The sequence below is a fragment of the Tachysurus fulvidraco genome, chromosome 3 (assembly GCF_022655615.1).
Source record: "Tachysurus fulvidraco isolate hzauxx_2018 chromosome 3, HZAU_PFXX_2.0, whole genome shotgun sequence".
NCBI classification, from domain to species: domain Eukaryota; kingdom Metazoa; phylum Chordata; class Actinopteri; order Siluriformes; family Bagridae; genus Tachysurus; species Tachysurus fulvidraco.
In genome coordinates, this window is record NC_062520.1 from 24,411,871 (window position 1) to 24,435,558 (window position 23,688).

General features: G+C 39.5%; 2 protein-coding genes across 5 annotated transcripts in view; one reads left to right on the top strand and one right to left on the bottom strand.

Moving 5' to 3' along the window:
* The window catches only part of si:ch73-22o12.1 (nectin-2), a 33,971-nt gene extending 31,198 nt beyond the window's left edge, over positions 1 to 2,773 (bottom strand). Inside the window, exons 1-2 of one of the 3 annotated variants that reach the window (XM_027147695.2) lie at positions 2,548 to 2,773; positions 2,336 to 2,428 (exon numbers count right to left, since the gene is read on the bottom strand). In XM_027147695.2, coding sequence (XP_027003496.2) covers positions 2,336 to 2,402 — 67 coding nt within the window. In that variant the 5' untranslated portion in view covers positions 2,403 to 2,428; positions 2,548 to 2,773. Of the gene's footprint in view, positions 1 to 2,335 lie in introns of all 3 variants that reach the window. The other 2 variants (XM_027147693.2, XM_027147692.2) reach the window with 2 other exon arrangements.
* Positions 2,774 to 6,936: 4,163 nt separating this feature from the next.
* g6fl (g6f-like) overlaps positions 6,937 to 23,688 on the top strand; it is an 18,322-nt gene continuing 1,570 nt past the window's right edge. Inside the window, exons 1-10 of one of the 2 annotated variants that reach the window (XM_027147991.2) lie at positions 6,937 to 7,091; positions 12,107 to 12,430; positions 13,009 to 13,275; positions 15,576 to 15,611; positions 17,932 to 18,258; positions 18,914 to 19,174; positions 22,991 to 23,065; positions 23,157 to 23,285; positions 23,431 to 23,504; positions 23,586 to 23,612. In XM_027147991.2, the coding sequence (XP_027003792.1) occupies positions 7,016 to 7,091; positions 12,107 to 12,430; positions 13,009 to 13,275; positions 15,576 to 15,611; positions 17,932 to 18,258; positions 18,914 to 19,174; positions 22,991 to 23,065; positions 23,157 to 23,285; positions 23,431 to 23,504; positions 23,586 to 23,612 (1,596 nt within the window). In that variant the 5' untranslated portion in view covers positions 6,937 to 7,015. The remainder of the gene's footprint in view (positions 7,092 to 12,106; positions 12,431 to 13,008; positions 13,276 to 15,575; positions 15,612 to 17,931; positions 18,259 to 18,913; positions 19,175 to 22,990; positions 23,066 to 23,156; positions 23,286 to 23,430; positions 23,505 to 23,585; positions 23,613 to 23,688) is intronic. The other variant, XM_027147992.2, reaches the window with a different exon arrangement.

The following is a 23,688-nucleotide window of genomic DNA, read 5'->3' on the forward strand; positions in this document are numbered from 1 at the left end:
TCTTGGGTGCCAATAATTAACACGCTCTCACCTGTGTGCATTCTGTCTAAGTGTGCAACTAGTTTCTAGAGGTTGTGTGTGTTTCATTCTCTTTCTACTAAATAAAGGTCAGTGTGCTTCCTCTTGCCCTGAAAACTGCCAAAATCTCTCCCCTACCCCCCTCTTTCCCTCAGTCTCTCGCTCTCACACACACACACAGAGCACTTGATGACATTACTACATCCCGCCACCCCCCACCCTTCGCTTCACCATTGTTTAAAAATCCCCTCAACATCTCCATAGTAACTGGTTCAAGCTTTTTGACTTTGCTTTCTGCAACTGCTGATATGAGACTCAAGCCTAGGAGATCTGATCTCTTAATGAAATACGGCTTGTGTTCAAAGTGAGCGCGAGTTAAAAACACTTTTAATCACACAAAGATTTTAATTCTTCTTATCTTGATGGTAGAGTCACAACCATGCAGTTTGTAGAGCAGCGGCCGGGAACAGGCTGAGCACGGTCAAATGGACCCGGAAACGCATTTCGGTGGAATGATGTGAGCATTCGAAAACCGTGTGTATGGAAAGAACTGTGTAAATCAGATCCTTTATTTCTCTAAAAAAAAAAAAAAAAAAAAAAAGCCAGCTTGGCTTGCATAGCAGGTCCCCTGTTGCAACCTGTTGCATCCATTCGTATGAAATTGCTTATATTAAGTTAAATGCAGCTCATTGCGAAAGGAACTAGTTTTTTCACTGACTCATATCCTTTCGCACACTTCTGTAGTTCCACTCCAGATGGATATCAAATATTAAAAGTAATCTATTATTCTGTCCCCTGAACCTCACTTTTTTCTTTTTCTTTTTATAAACACACACAACAGCTGTAAAAACAAAAAAAAGGTGTAAATACTCCCAGGACACAGGTAAATGTATTTAGAAGAGCAGGACCTGTTTTGTCCCCATTTAGTACTTCCATCTTCCATCACTTCCTTCATAAATAAAATATCCATTGTTTCATTATTCCAATCCTCCCTGCAAACCCCTTTCACCCTGAACTGCACTTTATGTGCTGTGAAATGTTCTCTGGCAGAAAAGTGTCCCACTCCATGAATAACTGAAAGAAAGGAGAAGCATTTTGGAGTTGTCCACCACCCTGCATTCGCATGGCAAAACTTTAGCCATTTGTTACATTGATGTATTATTAAATCCCTCGACAGCACGCTTTATTCCAGTGATGTGAAACACTGTTACTGTGTTACATTCATATGCCTCCGACTATGTGACCATTACGTACAATAGCTACAGGTTAAGTCCCAAATTGCTCCTTCCTTTCCTAAAAAGTGCCCTACACCTAATAAGCAACAATGGGCACCTGCGCCATACTTAGTGCACTACATATCCACTACCGAATCATTTCAGACGCAGCCCGGATCAGGTGCGGAAAAGCACCTGCTGGCGTAAATAATTAACTATGCAAAGCTAGATTCCAAAACAGGAAATGCCTCTCAACAGGTTGCAGAGCCAATAGCAAAATATAAGGAAGGGATATTTGATTAGCTATGTTTTTTTTTTACCTAGCTACCTTCAGGAAATCCTGACGTATACATACGAGGAAAAATGTAATAACAATAAAACTATTGTTCCCAGCACCCTGTTGCTCTCCTACATGGCAACCCGAAGGTTTCTCCCAAATCAATACAGACCAAGAATAAACAGCAAAAATGAAGAAAAAAAAACACAAATCCTTTGCGTGATGGGTTAAAGAAAGGCAATAAAGGACGGAACGTTTTAAAAAAAAAAAAAAAACCACCAGGTTAATTAATACTTTGGTTTGTTTATATTTACAAAAGGCGACATTCTAAACAATATACGACTTTACAGCAGTAAATTACAGATTATGAATAGAATCCTATCAAATAAATAGTCGACTATTTGCTCAGGCAGCAGTCTTCTTGAACATAAACAGGTTTAAAGCCTTTTCTATACCTGCAAACACCTTAAAAGGGTGGAAGTACTTTTAAAGGCCACACCTTACATTAGAACACGCGCGCGCGCGCGTTCGCGTCGAAACCGAACAGCTCACCGAAAGTAAATTAAAAGCTACAAGGAACCACGTAAAACAATAACAACCTCTTTATTTATCCCATGTCGAGATAAATCGTCTTTATAATATCCCTGGTATGCCTAGTCGCGTAAAGAAAGCCAGGAACGAGTGTTAATGTGATGGGAAACGTTTGGCACCGAGTGTCACCGGTTAAACCGACCCGAGTGTGTGTGTCAGAACGTTCAGACGCGTAAACGGTCTCCACACGCACAGATGGCTCATGTCATGCTGATATAAAAGGCTCTAATCTCACCTTGGATTGTAAGGATGATGGTGATGATGAGTCCTGCCGCAGAGCACACACGAGAGTCTCGCATCATGTTGTCCAACAGCGCGCTCAGAGTCTCTGGTTGTCAGCGAGAAAGCAGCAACTTTAATTCCTACTCTATTAAAAAATGCCTTCTGATTGACTTTTTTTATTTATTTATAAATACACCGACTGGTCAGAACAACGAACTTACTGACTTTATGTTTACGGTCCTCGCTTCTTTTCTTTATGGTGTGTGTTTTTTTAATGTAAAAGCGTCCAGACGGGTTTGAGTAAGAGTCTCTTTCTCAGTCGCTCCTGTTTATTTAATAAGCGGTGAAATGCAGCGTGCGTCCGCCTGCTCCACGGCGTGTGCGCGAGCTCTGACCGATACTCTAAAGCTGATTCTGATATTCCGCGAACGCTCCCCGCTACTGGAGTCTGCTGTCACGTGATGAAGACTTGAAGACTGACGTCACACACACACACACACACACACACACACACACACACACACACACACACACACACACACACACACACACACACACACACACACACACACACACACACACACACACACACACACACACACACACACACACACACACACACACACACACACACACACACACACACACACTTCACCAAATAAACCCAAAAAAAAAAAAAAACACCGACGGTGAATATTCAGGAAATTCTTGAAATCGTATGCACGTGACGCACAGCAAAAGCGAAACCTTTATCATGGTGATATAACACTAAGATACGCTGTATAGGTGTGAACCGGAAGTACACAGGTTTCTGTGATGTAAAACACACCTGGTGGCTCGTACAAGTACATAATTGGACTGTGGTTTTCTTTCAGATTGAATCTTTAAAGGTTTTTTTTTTACACTCCACAGGTAACATACACATGCTAGTCCTTATACAGATCTCAAAAATCACCCTAACATACTATTAATACTGTATCTTTGCTTGTTTATGAGATCTGTATAAGGACTAGCATGTGTATGTTACCTGTGGACTGTAGAAAACCATTAAAGATTCAATACACACTGATAAGCTACTGTAGATGGTACCGTAGATGTTCTCTTCAAGTGTCAAGCAAAGATACAGTATTAATAGTATGTTGGGGTGGTTTTTGTGATCTGTATAAGGACTAGTAGGGTATTTCATGTAAGCAAGCTTATAGATTATAAGCTATAGCCTTTGGGCTATAAACCCGTCACAGCCTTAACATGAAGCATATCTAAAAAAAGAAAAATGTCTCAAGGAAATAGTCTAGGTTTCCCAGAAATGTCATCACGGGTGCAAAGTTGTGCAAAGTATGCACTCTACCTTCATGTGTATGTTACCTGTGGACTGTAGAAAACCATTAAAGATTCAATACACACAGATAAGCTACTGTAGATGGTACCGTAGATGTTCCTTTCAAGTGTCAAGCAAAGATACAGTATTAATAGTATGTTTCGGTATTTTTTTGAGATCTGTAAATGGACTAGCATGTGTATGTTACCTGTGGATTGTAAAAAAAAACGTTAAAGATTCAATACACACAGATAAGCTACTGTCAGGTCAAGTCAAGTCACGTTTATTGTCACATCCACACTGCACATGTGCCTTGGTGCGTGAAATTCTTGGGAGTAAACTCTAGAAATTGCAGTGTATGTGTATGTTACCTGTTACCTGTGGACTGTAGAAAACCATTAAAGATTCAATACGCACAGATAAGCTACCGTAGATGGTACTGTAGATGTTCCCTTCAAGTGACAAGCAAAGATACCGTATTAATAGTATGTTGGGGTGGTTTTTGAGATCTGTATTAGGACTAGCATGTGTATGTTACCTGTGGACTGTAGAAAACCATTAAAGATTCAATGTGCACAGATAAGCTATCATAGATGGTACTGTAGATGTTCCCTTCAAGTGTCAAGCAAAGATACAGAATTAATGGTATTTTGGGGTGGTTTTTGAGATCTGTATAAGAACTAGTAGGGTATTTCATGTAAGCAAGCTTATAGACTATAAGCTATAGCCTTTGGGCTATAAACCCGTCACAGCCTTAACATGAAGCATATCTAAAAAAAGAAAAATGTCTCAAGGAAATAGTCTAGGTTTCCCAGAAATGTCATCACGGGTGCAAAGTTGTGCAAAGTATGCACTCTACCTTCATGTGTCCTGAGTAATAAAAAAACTAGTATTTATTTCTAGCATTCAGGAAACTTTTATCTTTAATATCTTATGTCATAAAATAAGAACATAAACACTGGTCTAATTTTTTTAAGGAACTAATTTTTTGATTGATGAAACAGTCAAGCATTTCCATTCACACAGATTTTCTTCGGTGTTTACAAATTAAAGATATTGTCCCAGGTGTTCAACTAGTCAAAATCAGTACTGAAATACACTTGGGGAGAAATACAACTTGAGCATCTGGCAAACCCAGGAATAGGGGAAAATGTAATCAAGCATGGAATGAGAGAATTTTACAAACTGGATTTCACTAAACCCTTAGCACTAGAAGGAGCAGCCTGAACACATCACTTTAAATATCTGAAAACTGAATTGACGTCCTTCAAAAGTTTAACATTTAAAACATTGTTCTTATACTAATAAGGTTTGGGCAAAATGATACTGATGTGTGAACTGGAAACAGAGAAAACTGTGAGGATTACAGTATTCAATCAACACCGAGGGTATGTGCTAATTTGAAAAGCTGGAAAGCTTGGAAAGGTTTTTATCCTGCTTCAGTGCCCTTACTCTAAAAATAGAGGTAGTATAGGCTATATTAAGCAGGTCATTGAAATTGCTCAGTGTGTAGGTGTCAAACTCGAAATAATCGGGCTTGGTTTCCTGAGTACAATTAATCTTTGTGTACTGTATTCGAACTATTGTGTGCGTAGAAGCAACACAGCCCCCCACCTGCTGCAAGCTAAGCGAGTCATCCTTCTCGCCTTCTTCTCGCCACCTCAAGTGCATATCCATTAGCAGCGTGTATCTCCTTGTATAACACCTATGAGCAAATGATTGAACAAATAATTGGTAAGAGCGTTGAAGCCCTGTGCATTCTAAGCAGCGCCGACGTTCATTCTATGTAGAGGCTTTGAGTTGAAAGGCGAGTCATTGTTCCTGCTTAGTGTCTTTTTTCTTCTTCTTCTGAATAGTGGTGAGCTCACAGCAAAGGAAGAATGCAGGGAGGAGATAACAAACTAGTTTTAATATCTAAACATTACAGATGTCTTGTGTGTGTTAGTTAGTTGGTCAGTTAGTGTTCTTTTTAGGTTAATAAACGTCTGTGAAATGAGAGGACCTTATTTATTTTACATATCATAAACTCACATGCTGGCAATTTGTAGAGTTTATGATGCAGAGAAAATTTAAAAGCATCACCCTCTGAGTGTGTGTGTGTGGGGGGGGGTGTATGTGTGTATGAGAGTGATTACTGTAACAACCATGAAACTTAATTTAAATAATTTCTTCTCTCTACGCCTGGCTCGTCTTCTCCCGATCATAACTAATCCCTGGCTCTCCCTCGCTGTTCACACAGGGATCAGGATATGTACTCTGCCATGGCTCTCATTAGCTACTGTTGTCCTACTTAGTTGGCTCTGAAATTGTTCTTTAATTCATTCTTCCTCCTATCTGTCTTTCACATTTCGCTCTTCGCCTTCATCCTCTATTTCCTAGCATGTTCTCTTTCATTTTCTTCTCCCAGACTAAGAGTTAATTAGAAGGTACGAGAGCTTCACAGTGTGATAACTTTGTCAGTTTTAATTAAAGACCTTTATAGGGATGTAGGCATTTTTTTCCAGGAACAAGAGACTTGAAATATATATTCAGACCCTTAAGTTCTCCTTCATGCTTGCATATCACTGTAACAGTACACACACACACACACACACACACACACACACACACACACACACACACACACACACACACACACACACACACGGTAGTTGCCTAGTGCACAGTTTTTACCCTTATTTGTATTCTTAGTGTGGGCAGCATGTTACTAAGGTTCAGCAGAAGCAGACAGAAAAGGAGCGAGAGTTAATAACAGCCGATGCGCACTTCAGTTTCTGCACCATGAATAAAATCTTAGCAAGAGCAAATATCTTGCATATTGGCAAATGTGCCTAATGCTTCAGATTCTGAGATAATTCTAAAACAAATATCAGATTATTACACCTATTTCTAGACCCCATCCCAAAGTTCTGTCTAGGAATAGCCCTAATAATGGTACATCTGTTTTATAATGATCTAACAAAGAAAAGAATGAATGCGTATGCCTTTGCTTTGTTTTTGTTTTTTTCCCACTGCGTGTATGTGTTGCATCGCCTGCACAAAAGAGTGTGCGGTCCTGTTTATCGATTCCTAACAGCACTGCTGTGTTTTCCTGTGTGAGTGTTCATGTTTGAGTATGCAATTTTCACATCCATGTTTTCCAGCTGTCAGACGTATCCTGTATTCTGTCAGAGTTTGAACTGCCAGAGTTCAAATTTAGCAACACACACACACACACACACACACACACACACACACACACACACACACACACACACACACACACACACACACACACACACATTGAATTGTCAAACACTTCCTACTCAACGTCCAGTAACCACTGTACATGGCTCTCTTTATTATCTTAAAGAGCACATCACTGAATGCAGCAGTATGAGTTCTTATTCTCTTCTTTTTTCTCTCGTTTGCATTTGTGAATGTTTTATCTTTCCAGCTTCAGCGCAACAAGGTAAGTAATTCTGTTCAATCTGACAATTTAGCACAATGCTGTTTTTTTATTAACCATATAACATAGTTGCACATTTTGAAAAAAAAAACACAGGTTAAATCCATAACTCGACAATTGGCAAATACGCAGTTCTTTGGTTCATCTTTCTCCAGGATCCGTTAAAGGATCTTCAGTATGTAGAAGCCTACAACCATGTTTCCTCATCAGCAGTAGGAATCTAGAACCTGTAGCCATCACGAGAACAATTGAGGAACATGGGATAGAGTGCATATCTTGTGTACATGCTAAGAAAATGTCTACACCTAAGGTCACATTGAGTGTGTGGTTTTATATATACTGTAAACACAGTACACTATAACACAGGCTGTCCATGAATGATGGACACTTACATACTGTAATTTCATTGGAAGTTTAGGCAAGTCCTTTTGCATGATGACCTTGGGTGAAAAAACTTGGTTGTTCTCTTTGATTCTGAACTCTTATTAAATTAAATTAGCTCTGTTGTAAAGAACAGTTACTAAAGGTTAAGAATCATTTCTGGACTAAAACCGATTCTGAATTTCACGACTATTATTTCTCGTTAAGATTATTGTAATTCCATATACTGTATATCGGTCTTCCCCAATACTCAACAGCGCTTCTCCAGAACACAACCACAAGGCTGTTGACATACAAAATAAACACAATCATATCACCTCATTGCCATTTCGCTGGCTCCCAGTTCATTTTAGAATACAGTTAAAGCACTAATGGGATAGGAACCTTCTTACATTCATTCATATTCAGCACTTACGTACCTTATTTCTTCTGAACAAGTGCACCTACTCGTCCCTAGATATGACCTTAAATTGAAAGGTGATAGAGTGTTTGAGGTCGCCGCTCCTCACCTGTAGATTCAGCTCACTGCAGACATCAACAATGCTCCTTCTGTTTCAGTTTTTAAATCTAGGCTAAAAACATACCTTTATTTGCTGGCTTTCCCAACCTCTTAACCTGGCATTATTGTTCAATGCTTAACTAATTTTCTCTTTTTACATCATTGTTCTTGTATATTCATAGTTGGATAATGTAATATTAGTAAATGGTTCGTACAGCACTTTGGTCAGTGTAAGCCAATTAAAAATTAAACGTGTTCATTAAAATAAATGTACCTCCTTCCTTCATCCTTCCTTCATCCTTACTTTTAGTATTTAGTAAGTAGTTTCCTTGTGGTTAGAATGTTTTGTCTGATACCTATAAGTTTGCGGTTTTGTTTCCTGTGTTCTATCACCAAAGCTGCTATCAGATTGATCACAGACATGAAGGTGTGTGTATGTGTGTGTGTGTGTGTGTGTGTGTGTGTGTGTGTGTGTGTGTGTGTGTGTGTGTGTGTGTGTGTGTGTGTGTATGTGTGTGAAATGAGTTAGCACCAATGAGTTGTGTCTAACTGTAGGTTTTTCACACCTACACACTTTTAACATCTGGTAGTTAAAAATGTAGCTACATATGAATAATTGTGACTGCTGAACAAGTGCAAAGTGTATATGAGGCAAAAATCTACCGAGTTGAGTCTACATTAATCAAGCATACGCATGCATTTAAAAGTAAAAGTAAACATCAAAACAACAAAAATATGTATTTTTATATACATTTCAAAGTAAGAATTGGATTCAAGACTTTGAACACAAAAAAATATGAAGGCGCATTAGCACCAAAAACAAAGCTTAAACTAGTCCATTTAATAAACGAATGCCCCAAATGTATGCTATCTAATGTAACTAATTTAAACTAATCAATTCCTTCATTTTCTACCGCTTATCCGAACGTCTCGGGTCACGGGGAGCCTGTGCCTATCTTAGACGTCATCGGGCATCAAGGCAGGATACACCCTGGATGGAGAGCCAACCCATCGCAGGGCACACACACACTCTCATTCACTCACACACTACAGACAATTTTCCAGAGATGCCAATCAACCTACCATGCATGTCTTTGGACCGGGGGAGGAAACCAGAGTACCCGGAGGAAACCCTCGAGGCACGGGGAAAACATGCAAACTCCACACACACAAGGTGGAGGCGGGAATCGAAACTCCAACCCTGGAGGTGTGAGGCGAACGTGCTAACCACTAAGCCACCGTGTCCACCCTTAAACTAATTTAATCAATCACCCTTAATCAAGTAAACTTAATTTTCATTTTCATTTTAAAGGCTGATGTTTCATGGTTCACGCTTCATGTGGGAGTCTAATCTGACACATCATCCAGTATGAATGAGTACCAGCAACGAACAAAACATCCTACTCAGAAAAAAAATAAATAAAGAAAATAGAATAAAAAAGTTTCTTGACATTTGAGGTTTGTAGTAACTTTAAAGGTCAGTAAGGAGTAAAATGAATGTAGAAATGTACTTGAGTTAAAACACAGTCTGAATTGAATAGAGACAATCTTTCAAAACAATACTTAAGCGTAATTAGTAATTAACAATAATTGTAACACACTTTCTGGTGAAACACGGCTTCTCTTACAGCCGCGTTAGCTAATGCGGTAACTGTAATTGTATTTTGTATCTACAGTTTATTCTGGTGAATTCATGGTGAATTGTAGTGGTGTTTCTACAGCACCATTTGGTGACAGCGAGGACGTGAGCCAGCAAGTCAGGCACAAAAACAATACAAAAAAAAACAACCTAAGAGCGATTAACGATTAGCGGGTTCAAGGACCAACATGTATTTTTGTTCTCAAGATAAACAAATTCCAAGAAACTTTTCTGTGAAACTCCAACCATCCTCTACTGCGTCATCAGATAAAACCCACAGGAAACCATATATGGAAGTTAAACTATCTGTTTTAGGCAGCGGCTGAACTCTTTATTATGTTGGCTTTGTAGAAGCCAACATTCTGTTTTCCTACTGGAGTTATTTTTCTTAGCCAACTTTTTATAAATTTTAATGCGGCCTACGGCTTTCGAGCCACATGCACCAAATTCGGATATGCCTCCAAAAGTATTGGCACCCTAGCGGTCCAGTAGCTTTCACAATCTTTCTGTCCACTTGCCTCCAAAAGTAACACTGACCCTTATGTCCACTCGCCTCCAAAAAGCGACGGACTTTGCGAATACTTGCACCGTCAAAGCCAACATCAAAGTTTGTCGCGACGAACTTTACAAATCTAGTCGATATTGTTATACATTATAGCTGTTCTTTTTGTTAAGAGTGAAATGTGATTTATTTTACAACCATGGCACGTAATCAGGGAACTTTGCTTATATTGTAGAGTAACTTTTTGTCTGCACAGTCTTTTGTCCTGCACTGTCTTGTCTGTCGTGTTTGTCTTGTCCTGCACTGTTTGCACCAGGTTGCACAGTTGCACTTTATGTGGCTAAGACTACTTACATGTCCTTAGCCCTGTCTTTGTTTTATGTAACACCATGATCCTGGAGAAATGTTGTCTCATTTCACTTTGTACTGCAACAGCTATGTATGGTTGAAATGACAATAAAAGCTTCTTGACTTGACTTGACTTGACTACGCTTAAGAGTCACATTCAGTACATTTACATGCAACCAAATAATCCATTGCTAATTGGAATTGAATGGGGTGGAGTGAAGCTGAAATAATCTGGTACATAGTGAAATATTAGGTGTGTAAATGATTAAATTTGACTGATTTAAATTCGGATTAAAAAAAACTAGTGCGAACGATTTGTTCGGATCGTATGTAAGGCACATGTAAACAAACAAAAGTTTGATTGCAATGATTAGGGTTCATATGAATACGAGTACTGAAATCAGAATCTGAAATTCAGTCATACTGACAAAAAATGGGCACATAAATATACCCACTGTGTTGTAGAAGGGTTTCGGTCCTGATGTGGATGTAGAAACGGGCCGTCAGGGCAGCAGGCAGTAAGATATTAAAGTCATTTTAGAAAAAAAAAGGAAAGAAAGAATGTTGCTTGAGGGATCCACATGCCATCAATTTTTCATTACAGTCTTCCCAGACCAACTGCTGCATGAACTTACAGTTCCTACAGTTACGTAATAACTGCAGCACAAATGGTCTTGCGAAACCCACCGAGCCGCCGTTACTTCAGATGATTTCAAAGGAAATGTAAAACATCTGGCAATCATTTAAATGGAATTGAAACAGTGGTTGTTGTTTTTTTTTTTTTTGTAAAAGAGAAAGAGAAAGAAAGAGAGAGAGAGAGAGAGAGAGAGAGAGAGAGAGAGAGAGAGAGAGAGAGAGAGAGAGTCAAAAAAAAATCTGCTTGATGTTTGGTGTCTTATCAGAAATCTCCTCCATTGGAAATAACGTCCTTATTCGAAAGTTATTGGAAAATACTAACATGTGATTAATAAATAATGCTGAATAAAACAGCACATTAACACGTGCCTTGTACACAATAACACACTAAACATGGTTTAATGGTGTGCTACTCTGAGCATAGCATAAATAATTACATATGTAGGTTTTACTGGATCTTTCTTAAGGTTTCCGATCATCATCACCCAAAATGGCTCCCTTTAATAAATAATAAATGAATAAAAATAATAATAAATAAAAATAATTTAAAAAAAAATATTTAAAAAAAAAACTCTTACGGAAGAGGTCTTACCAGATATTGCTGTTTTGAAATATCCTGAAATTCTTATTAGAACCCTAAACTGAAAAAAAAAAAAAAGGAATATGTGGTCAGATAAATAAAAAAAAGAAACTATATTACATAGTATTGCCGTAAACCGATTAGAGGTATAAAATACTAACGTCTTTGGTTCGAGACTCAACGTTGGTGTTTCTGCCATGACTTTTATTCAGTTTTTAAAATAGGGAATTAAATCATGTCGGATGGACGAAAAACTAATTGTGCTAATGTTACTCGATTAAATCATTTAAATTAAGTTCTTTCGATGAGCTATTTTTCAGAGAGCGTCTCTGGACACACTCCGGCCTCTTATCGGAACCCTTTAGGATTTTTATACAAGGAAAAGTCATCAAGCCTCCGTTATAATTCATTAATATTCTCTTTTTTTCTTTAGTTAATGCCTGGAGTGATGTGATCATGGTTGAAACAGGCTCAGCCGTCTCCCTGTGCTGCTCTGAGGAACCCCTTGTAACCCCCAGGCTGGTTACATGGATGATGATGGGAGACAAGGGGACGAATTGGACCATGCTGTTTTCAGCGGACGTTATCCGAGAAGGAGGGAATAAGAGACTACATAATGCAGGCAGAGTTCTGGAGATAGTTGATAAAATTTTCTTGCGATTTACTGCCACTGAGGAAAGTGGAGGGCTCTACTCTTGTTTGCTGGAGAAGGAGGACAAGAAGTTTAAAAGAATTGTTCTTCTTGCTGTTATTAAACGTTGAGTAGTCCTCTTTGTCTTGATCTCTGTTATGCACACAACACTCCATTTTTCTTTGACCGTGTCTCAAGGCTTTGTTTATTTTGAGTCCATTACTGAGATCTGTTTTGTCACGTCACATTAAATCGGGGAAGATCGCGTTTGCGTCAGGCAAAACAGCAGTCAGTATAATGCACAACACAGCGTGTTATTTACTTAATTAAATTTGATTTAGATATATGATTGACAGGAGTTCCTTATTACAGACAATTAAGACTTCGTCTCAGAATCCCTGTTTTGTCTTTGAATCCAAAATATGGCATCACGAGACTTTACATTTTATTCTATCTTTTATTTAAAAAAAAGAAAGAAAGAAAGAAAGAAAGAAAGAAAGAAAACAGGAAACAGTAGTTGCATGATGTGTTTTATGATATACTGTGGAGTCTATGGTACTAATGACTACAATATACAGTACTGAAATTGTAAACACTTTTAGACTGAAAAATCACAGACTTTGTGTGTGTGTGTGTGTGTGTGTGTGTGTGTGTGTGTGTGTGTGTGTGTGTGTGTGTGTGTGTGTGTGTGTGTGTGTGTACAGTGACTTTAGCTCCGGCTCCTGTCATCCCCATCGACAGCACTGCGAGGTTAAAAGCTGAAGTATCTCCCTCCTATGCCGTAGCGGGTGGGACGTGGCTCTCATGCACCGGCTCACCATTACTCACTGATGTGTCCTTAGCAGGCACCCTGCTCACCAAACTGCCCCGTGTCACCCCCAGTGACAGCGGCATCTACACATGCAACATCACTGTGGACGGCCGGAGCAGGAAACCTGTCTACAGCTACACACTCAGGGTGACACTATACGGTAAGAAATCTCATTCATCTGAACACACGACTCAGTTTAAATCTTATACGGTATATGCTCTTGAATTCGTACAGCCATGCGACGTTTATATATACATGTACTGCAGCTATATGACATTTGGTCACTTTATTAGGAACACCGGTACCTAATAAATACGATTATAAGTATAATGCATACAGTCGTGCAGATACAGTACAGGTCAAGAGCTTCAGGTAAGAATCACATCAAACCTTAGAATATTATCCCAGTGACTTTGAGCAAGACACGGTTGTTATTTCAGAAATTGCTGGGATTTTGACACACAGAATCATACCTCGTCATTTTCCATGTTTCATTCTGTTTAGTAATCCAGTGTTGACTGTAGCCTCAGATTCCTGTTCTTGGCTGAGAAAACTGGAACTTCATGTAATCTCCTGCAATTATAGCTTATCAAGCTCAAGGCTGTGTGTTATGATGCTTTTATGCTTACTACAGTTGTAAAGCATGATTTTATTTTATTTTTTAAGTATCTCTTGACTTTTCTTTCTTTTTTTGTTCAAACCAGTCTGAACATTTTCCTCTGATCTCTCTTATCAACAATATATTTCCAACGGAAGAACTGCTAGATTTTTGTTTTTCTTGTTTGTTTTTTCAAACCATTCTCTGTGGAGACAGTCAAAAGTTCATCAGTTTCTAAATGATATGAATGATATGAATGTTATATGAGGTTCCTGACTTGTATCTACATGGTATCTTGCACTGCTGCCACGTCACTGGTTGTTTGGAAAAGTACACAAAAGAACATTCTGATAAAAGGTGGGGATGTTTATTATAACCACGATGGTGAATATTTCAGAAGACCAGAAATGACTCTGGGATTTCACCATCTACTCTGTGAAAAAAGATTTAGCTTGAAGTCAACAGGAGCCTAAAGTCTCCATCTCACAAACGTTTTCTTCCGTCATTGTTGACAGAAACCAGCCTGACCTGTTTACTGTCAACAATGATGGAAAAAAGTTTCCTTAAAAAACACGGCTCAATAAATGAACAAACCTTCCCATCATGAATAAACGTAATCAGCAGAATTAAATCATTTACCACTAAACAGTTCAGTGTAAGTCAGGCTTATAGATAGATAGATAGATAGATAGATAGATAGATAGATAGATAGATAGATAGATAGATAGATAGATAGATAGATAGATAGATAGATAGATAGATAGATAGATAGATAGGTAGATAGGTAGGTAGGTAGGTAGAAAATTGGAGGAAATTACTGTGTGACTAGTGTAAAACTAAAAGTCAAAACTGAAAGCAAATACACATCTAAAGATAAACACACACTGAACATAGAGACTCTAATCTTTAAAGAGATGAATAAGAATAGTTTCTGAGAAATCACACAGAGGCGTTCCCTGCTGGGAATTTCCCAGTTGAATGACTGGTTATGGTCATTGATAAAATCCAGTGTGTCATCAGGCATCTCCCCAAGTTCCTCAGGTAACTACAGTACCGTTTAAAAGATAATGCAAGTTCATTTTCTCTCAGAGGTTTGTTTAGAATTCTGGAAGGAGTCTCCAGTGTCACAGCAATGTAAAGCTCTAACTTTAAGAAGGGGATCTTTGTGGTTTTCTTAGTAACTTCACAGGCTGTTTTTGTTTTGTCTCTTAACTTCAAGAGTCTGCTGAGGTGTATTCATGTGTGTATGTGTGGGACAGAAATGATACCAGGAACAGTCGGGCTTATTAATGCATGTGTATGACATGTTGCTTAACACGTAATAGAGTACATAAGAGATACTTTAGTATAGATACGAGTATATACGAGGGGAACACAGCTAACCGACAGATTCCTAAAGCAGACAGAATAAACCTATGTTATAGATAACATACTATAATGTATCAGTTATAATGTGATTATTTCAAGGCTACAGTAGGTTTGTTAGAGAAATCGAAGACACGTGGAGAAATATCGGTGTAAGATTAAAGGATAAGCCAATATACAGTGTTACAGTGGGTCACGCTGTACTTGAATGAACACCATTCTTCCTAAATATATTCCCAGGTAAAGAGCACCGTCTAACACATTACTCCAGAAGAGTCACTGCAGATTTCAACATGGTTAAATGTTCTGTTTGTATATTCATGTTTAGGGTGTGCTATTATATATCCCATTCCTGTTTTACTGTTTACTTAAAGCATTGTGGCAAATTATAGAACTGTAATAACATTCATTAAGGACTACAGCTACACTAAAGACAATATAAAAGCACAGAAAATATAAACTCAGTAACCTCCCTCTCTTTTTCTTTCCTATCACAGATAAGAAAGTGGCATGGTTCCCAAATATTACATATGGTAAGACTTTCTGCCTGCATTGTATTAGCCATGTTCGACACTGATCAGCTCCCGGTCTTCATCTCATCCCTCTCACACCATCTGGTTCTGCCTGAAACCACTTCTGCTTATCCAAACATTTTACATCATCAAGCAAACATCATACAACATGCTTGAGCAAACTCCCAGCTCCTGTGCACTAATTCAGGCACAGAAGGTGTTATTTCATAATTATTTTGTATTTATTTAGGGAGTAGTCAGTAAAATTGACATAAAGACACACACACACACACACACACACACACACACACACACACACACACACACACACACACACACACACACACACACGCAGGAGAGCACAATGAGTACATGCTCAATCTGAGTTATGTGTTCCTAAGGAAACTTTACATCGAACAATAATATCCTCATTCTTCTTCCCTTCCTGTCTGTCTGTTCTCTCTCTGCTCTCACACTCACAATGCACCATTCTCTCTCGGCTGTCTGTATAACAATGCCTGGAAAAATTACTAGCAGCTCCGTGAACCATATCGAATGATATTGTCGCCTCATGACTATTAATTCGCACTCCTTCCCACCTCGCTAACTGATTCTCTTTTGCTTCTGTTTTGATTCTGTTTAAGCCTGCTTTTACATTTTATTTTTATTTATTGAGAAAATCCCCACTGGTGGGGGGGGGGGCACGGTGGCTTAGTGGTTAGCACGTTTGCCTCACACCTCCAGGGTTGGGGGTTCGATTCCCGCCTCCGCCTTGTTTGTGTGGAGTTTGCATGTTCTCCCCGTGCCTCGGGGGTTTCCTCAGGGTACTCCGGTTTCCTCCCCCGGTCCAAAGACTTGCATGGTAGGTTGATTGGCATCTCTGGAAAATTGTCCGTAGTGTGTGAGTGTGTGAGTGTGTGAGTGAATGAGAGTGTGTGTGTGTGCCCTGCGATGGGTTGGCACTCCGTCCAGGGTGTATCCTGCCTCGATGCCCGATGAATACCCGTGACCCGAGTAGTTCGGTTAAGCTGTAGAAAATGAATGAATCCCCACTGGTATCCCCACCCAGTATGTTCTCATCCCTGTCGGAGTACAGAAAGTGCCTTTGAGATTTGATGCAGTTTCCTTGTCAAAACAGAAGATAATGAACAGACAAAAAAGTTGAAAAGCAGAAACACAAACCAGGATTTCCGAATTGAATTATTTAACCTCTCCCTCAACATGCTGGAAAGTTCAAACACACCTTCCACAGTTACAGAACAACTTTCTGAATCATTTGCTGCAATATTTGTGAGCAGTTGGGGGAAAAAAAGCACCTGACATACAAAAAGCAGTAGTGAAATCTGACTAATGTAGCTTTATCTTTTGTATATCTACCAACCTTATTTTGTAGCACAGCTGGTATTCATAAAAACGCTCTTTTAAAGGTCATTCAAGGTCAGGAGTTTCACAGACTCTCTGATAACAGGCATCTGATTACAAACTGAACCGGTTCAAATTATCTTTATTTTGTGAAATTGAGAAAAATCAAACTTATTGAAATCTTTTGGCAGACTGACTTTTTACTGTTTCTTTTTTTAATTATCATTTACAATTGCTCTTTACCTTCATAATCTCTGCTGGTAGACCAAGAGCATGAACATATTTTTATATATCTTGGTTCAAAAAAAATTAATGGAAAAAAATAATAATAATAATAATATAAGTATATTATATATGTTTTGAGGTTGCATGGTGGCTTAGTGGTTAGCACGTTCGCCTCACACCTCCAGGGTTGGGGGTTGGATTCCCACCTCCGCCTTGTGTGTGTGGAGTTTGCATGGTCTCCCCGTGCCTCGGGGGTTTCCTCCGGGTACTCCGGTTTCCTCCCCCGGTCCAAAGACATGCATGGTAGGTTGATTGGCATCTCTGGAAAATTGTCTGTAGTGTGTGATTGTGTGAGTGAATGAGAGTGTGTGTGTGCCCTGTCATGGGTTGGCACTCCGCCCAGGGTGTATCCTGCCTTGATGCCCGATGACGCCTGACATAGGCACAGGCTCCCCGTGACCCAAGTAGTTCGGATAAGCAGTAGAAAATGAATGAATGAATGAATGAATGAATGAATATATGTTTTGATTAAACCCAGTGATTTCCAGTGGATTTTTCCAGACCCCATGTTAAAATGACGTGAAGAACTAGAAATGATTTAGGCTGAGGTGATCTAATTAAACTTTAATGTTCAGAGGAAGACTTTATTATGTTGGCTGTACAACATGAACAACAAGCTCTAAAACTCTGCTATGAATGGCTCTGACATTAAAGCTGAAAGTCCTGTGTTTTTTCTCTCTGCCTCTATCCTCAGCAGGACCACTGTACAGTCTGGCGGCTCTGTCTCTGTCATCTGTAACACTCCCCTGCCCCGACATCAATGGTGACTATGTCCTGCTTTACTGGTGGCAGCCAGATTCACCAAATGCATCTCCAGATCTGATTTTTCAGTTCGACCGCTGGAGAGACTCCAAGAAGCAGTCTAATCTCCGCCTCAGTTTGCTCAACCACACTTCTGTGCTTTCTGGGAACTTCTCTTTCCTCCTGAGACCGGAGATAAACGACGCAGGCCGATATCAGTGCGAGGTCTTTAGGGATGACCAGGTTTTTGCTCAGGTTACAGCACTGACTGTATTATACGGTAAATACCTACACTGTACATTAAAATATACATAATACATGTATTCAAGCGAATATAATTTGAGACCAAATAATAGAAAAGAACCAATAATAAGTATGTCAGCCATATGTGTAGCACTCCATTCGTACAGGTTCTCTAAAATCAATTACTTGCGACCAGCCTATTATTCTCTGTTCATTTTCAGATGGTTCATCTGCCCTTCTCTCTCTCTCTCTCTCTCTCTCTCTCTCTCTCTCTCTCTCTCTCACACTATCTCATTCTCTTTCTTGTCCCTCTCCTGCTTTTCATTCACCATCATGTCTTTGCCTTTCAAGGACCCCCTCTCTCTTTCTCACACGCTAATATAATGGCTTTTAGTAGGCCTCATTAAAGATCTCATTATGTGTAATTACACCTGCTGCCAGTCGCCGCTGACGGCGCTGGCGGCTCTGCCATTACTGTGAAAACTGGTGGGCTCAATTAGGCCAGGATTGATTCTGATTTGAGTGGAAGAAGACACAGTGCATCAGTCATGGTCAGCTCTGGTCGGTCTGCTATCCACCTAGCTTATGAATACGCATCAACTTAACCTTGCTTTTTTTGTCATTTTTTTTCCTTTATATATTTATAAAACAGGTCTCTCTCTGTATCTCTTTCTCTCTCTTTCTCTGTCCAGGTTTTAGCAAGATAAGACTCCACTCTTCCTCGATGGACCTGAACTGTATGTATGGAGAGCGTTCTCTGGTAGCCTCAGTAAAATGGTCGCACGTCCAGAGACCTGAACGCCAGCTGCATTCAAGTGCAGTTATGGGTCGGGAAATCATTACAATAGACCTCCCAATAATGCCAGACACAGCTGGCGACTACACCTGTACTCTTCGACTAAACAACGGTCAAACTATCAGATATCTTTACACTGCCAGGATGCCTCGTACAGGTAACAGCACGCATCTCAAGACACATCTCAGAAATCCTCATATGAATCATTAGAAGGTTCAAATAAACATTGCTAGTGTACAACTCTACACTTCTAATTTTCTTGCTCTTTTATGTGTAAATAGGTTGCTCAAAATTATAGTGGGAGTAGAAATCCATGTTCTGAATTCACAGAACGCAGGAAAAGAAAAGAAAACCAGAGCCCAACATGCAAAATCTCTTTATTTAGGCTTTGCCAGTAATCCTGTTTAGAATCCTAAGCAAGGGTCAAAACTTTGCCAGACACGGTCACCACAGGCACATCCATAATCATATCCACAAATAGGCAGGCTGAGGTCAAAAGCAGGAATCAGAGAGCATGCCGGTCTGGGGAATACCGAAACATGGAGGAATATAAACTAGAAATATTTTATTACTGCTGGTAAAGATGTTGAAGTGAAAATGAAAGTAAGTATATAATGAGTTATATATATTAGTGTGTGTGTGTGTGTGTGTGTGTGTGTGTGTGTGTGTGTGTGTGTGTGTGTGTGTGTGTGTGTGAGAGAGAGAGAGAGAGAGAGAGAGAGAGAGAGAGAGAGAGAGAGAGAGAGAGAGAGAGAGAGAGAGAGAGAGAGAGAGAGAGAGAGAGAGAGAGAGGTCACATCATTATTCTTTTTCCGATCAGAGAGTGTGTGTGTGTGTGTGTGTGTGTGTGTGTGTGTGTGTGTGTGTGTGTGTGTGTGTGTGTGTGTGTGTGTGTGTGTGTGAGAGAGAGAGAGAGAGAGAGTGTGTGTGTGTGTGTGTGTGTGTGTGTGTGTGTGAGAGAGAGAGAGAGAGAGAGAGAGAGAGAGAGAGAGAGAGAGAGAGAGAGAGAGAGAGAGAGAGAGAGAGATAGATTCACCTCATTATTCTTTTGCCTATCAGGGAGTGGAATTCCACACGGGTCACTAAAAAGGTCAAATTCCAAAGTCCTTACATTCACTTAGTCAGCAGACTGTCACATTAATTACAGCCAAACTATGATTATTAATATTTTACTCAAGCCTATAATCACACACCTAATAAGATCTAAAGCAGATTCCATAACCCAAAACACCTTTTGTTAAAGAGCCGAGCTCTGGATCGCCGTAAGGCTTCCGAATTGTTCCACTGGTCACATCTTTCTCTATACCTGCTGCTCATAGCAGGGGTGGGGTTTAGCCTCGGCTCCGGTGGGGAAAGGATGGATTTAAAAGCAAACATGACCGAAAGATTAATCTGCAGTCACGTTTAAGCCTATAGAGGAAGTTTATTTTTCTCTCTCTCTCCATCATACATGCTTGAATCAGTCTGAGAGAAAGTGAGTGACAGACATCATAACGGGGTGTGCGTTTATAGGTAAATAGTTTACAACAAGATGCTGTTATCATCCAGTGGTAAAAGAAGTATTGAGATGATTTACATTTACGGTATTCGACTTACATTTTCTTTCATTTTATAAAACTGAGCAATTGGACCTGGTATTTGAGCTCACGACCTTCAGGTTGCAGGACCAACACCTTAACCACTAGGCTACTACAGTACATCCCCTAGAATGGGGATATCTACTGTTTATCCCTCTCAGAGATTTATTATTATTTTAGACTAATATTACTGCTGCATTGATGTCTATGTTGCATTAGACTGCTGGAGATGTTTAAATTCACTTTATATACTGTCGGTTATTTAACCCATCTCACTAGTATGCTGGGGTTCCATTTTTCTTGGACTTATAAGGCATTTTGCTATTATATAAATATTGTATACTGTATAAATTAGTAGAAAAAATTTCATTAGCATTTGATATAAAATGGGTCAGGACACTCATACAGAGAATTTTAGATGCTTATGTACAAGCACTTAGGGCATCTCAGAGAGTAGAAATGAGTTTAATATCAACATTTTCCTTGTGGATAGAAACTTGTCCCTTAGTAATCTATGTGAAAAAAAAAATACAACTTTATCTTAAAGCCCTGAGTGGCTCCTCTCACATGAGCCATTAAAAGCACCCCCTGTGGAATCTTGCATGACAAATAAATAAATTTAAAAACAAGCATCGTATTCTATAAGATCAACATATTTCGTAGAGTCGCTGTCCTAAGAGAAGCAGGTATCTCTAGAAAGTCAGCTTCTCGTGAGCTTGAAGCTTAGAAACAGCCCTGTTTTTTTGCTTTGTGCCATTATATTTTTCAGCTAATCCAGTGAGGGATTTTAAATAGTGTATTCAGATTAAGAAGTAGGACAATTTTCTCAAGCCATACAGGAACAAATAATCCTTCAGGTTATTACAAACATTCAATAACAACACATTTAGAAATAAGCAGTCATCTCTGGACAGAAAAGAATATGAGAAACTGTAACATGATGAGTAACTAGCTGGGTCAGCTGGTTATTTGTTTGTTTGTTTGTTTGTTTGTTTGTTTGTTTTATCCAATGGAAAAATAACAGAAAATAATTTAATTAAAAAAATTCTATTTACCATAATTTCTAACTTCTGATTGGTTGAGCAGCCAACGTTGGACAATGATCTGTTGCAGCAGCCTCACATAAAGCCCACCACGGCACTCATGTTACTGTCTGTTCGACTGTCGGTTCAACCTGATGTGCTACGTATCCAAGATAGCAGTTTTATAAAACAGGCTTACTGTACTTTCAGCACTTACGGCTATCGATTTTAAGCCTATAAAGCAATACTTCCACCTGTGATTGCCCACCTATTATTTGTACCATGCCACCCTAATAAAATTGTCTGAAACCTGTCCTGAACTAGTAACTAAAGCTGTCAGACAAATGTAGTGGAGTAAAAAGTCCTAGATTTGCCTTTGTGATTTAGTGCAGTAGAAGTATAAAGTTGCATAAAATGGAAATGCTCAAATAAAGTATCTTAAACTTCCACTTAAGTGTACAGGACCTGAATTAGTGTACATTCGGCCATCTTACAAAACAAGAACTTCCGCAATTACATTTTTTGCTGAATTAAATAATGTCAGGTCATATCATGTTCACGAAACATGTACCATTTGGGTTATAACAGTCTAAACAGTTGTTCCTCAACCAGCTATGACATATGAGCTGTCACATTACAGACAAATCACAAAGCTGTCCGTCCTGAAGACTCTGTTTCAGCATTACTTCTGGCAGGAAACTCCTTATCTGAATGGTTCCACATATTTGTCTATTCGATTATGTGCGCTGTCCACCGTACAAGTCCCTGTGCAAGTTGTTACCATAGAAACAATACCACATTAGGAAGAGTGCATTAATAAAAAACCTTGCCGCCAGAACAACTTGCTGTTCTAGATAATTCGATCTGCACCTTCTGGCCAATCAGATTAGAGAATTGTGTGATGAAAAGTGCCATCTTCCTAAAAGCCGTTGACCTTTTTCCACCTCACACCTGCTAGATTTCTTGTTGTTACCGAAACCTAACACAACACAATACAATACAGTTCATGAAACCTCTCTTTCTTTGCATGCCAACTCACTGCATGTAAATCCAGCTCGGGCCCTTTTCCTCATGGTGTGGGGAATTTGAATTCACTTAGCACAGGAACATTACGTAATGCCAACCATTCATTCACTTCCTCCTTCCCTCGCTCTCTCCCTTCCTCCCTCTCAGAATTCCTCTGAAGCGTAACGGATTGTTAGGATTTGCCATTCTATATCACATCATTTTGTTATTGTTCTTGTCTTATTGTTTATGTATGAAAGTGCACTGTGCAGATTTTGAGATTTCTACACCATGTGTCCTCTGTGCCCTTTTTTTAATGGAAACGGATGGCGTCAAGGCTCTGTTTTGTCCTCTTTGTGTCTGTTACAGAGCCACCTTGCTGTTCAAGTGCGCTGCCTCATGAATTAACCACCCAGACTGCCGTCTCTCTGCTGCAGCCTACTGGTGAGAACTACACACTATCTCACCTACTGGCACACACCACATTTCCCATCATTGTCTCCTACTCTATCTGTCTGTCTGTCTGTCCTTCCAGAGCGTAACAGTACACCTGAGCCATCCATTCTTCTCCCAGCTCTCTCGCTTCTCCTCTTTTTGGTACCTGTGGTTGCTGTCACTGTCGGGGTGTTGCTATGGAGACGAGGACCTTGCACCTTCCCTCAAAGTGAGTCCTGCCATTTATCTTTTTGCTTTATTCTGAATTCTGTCAGCTCACACTGAATGGATAGGATGAACAGAGATTATGGTGTGTGTGTGTTTTTGTGTGTGTGTGTGTGTGTGTGTGTGTGTGTGTGTGTGTGTGTTTGCAGATATGGAGCATAGTCTGTCTCACTACTCTGGAGAAGTGGAGAACATCTATGAAACTCCTGAGGACGTGAGACAGGTGATTTCTTCTACCTATTATCACCTTTGCACAAACACTCTTATTCTCATCAATCTCATATCTTTCCCTTTTCTCCTCCAGTCACCTCCCCAAAATGCAGTGTATATGGTGAGTTATCACTGTGTATGTATCTCAAAGACCCATATTATTGGATTTACGATGTGTTAAATGTGTGAATGTGCGT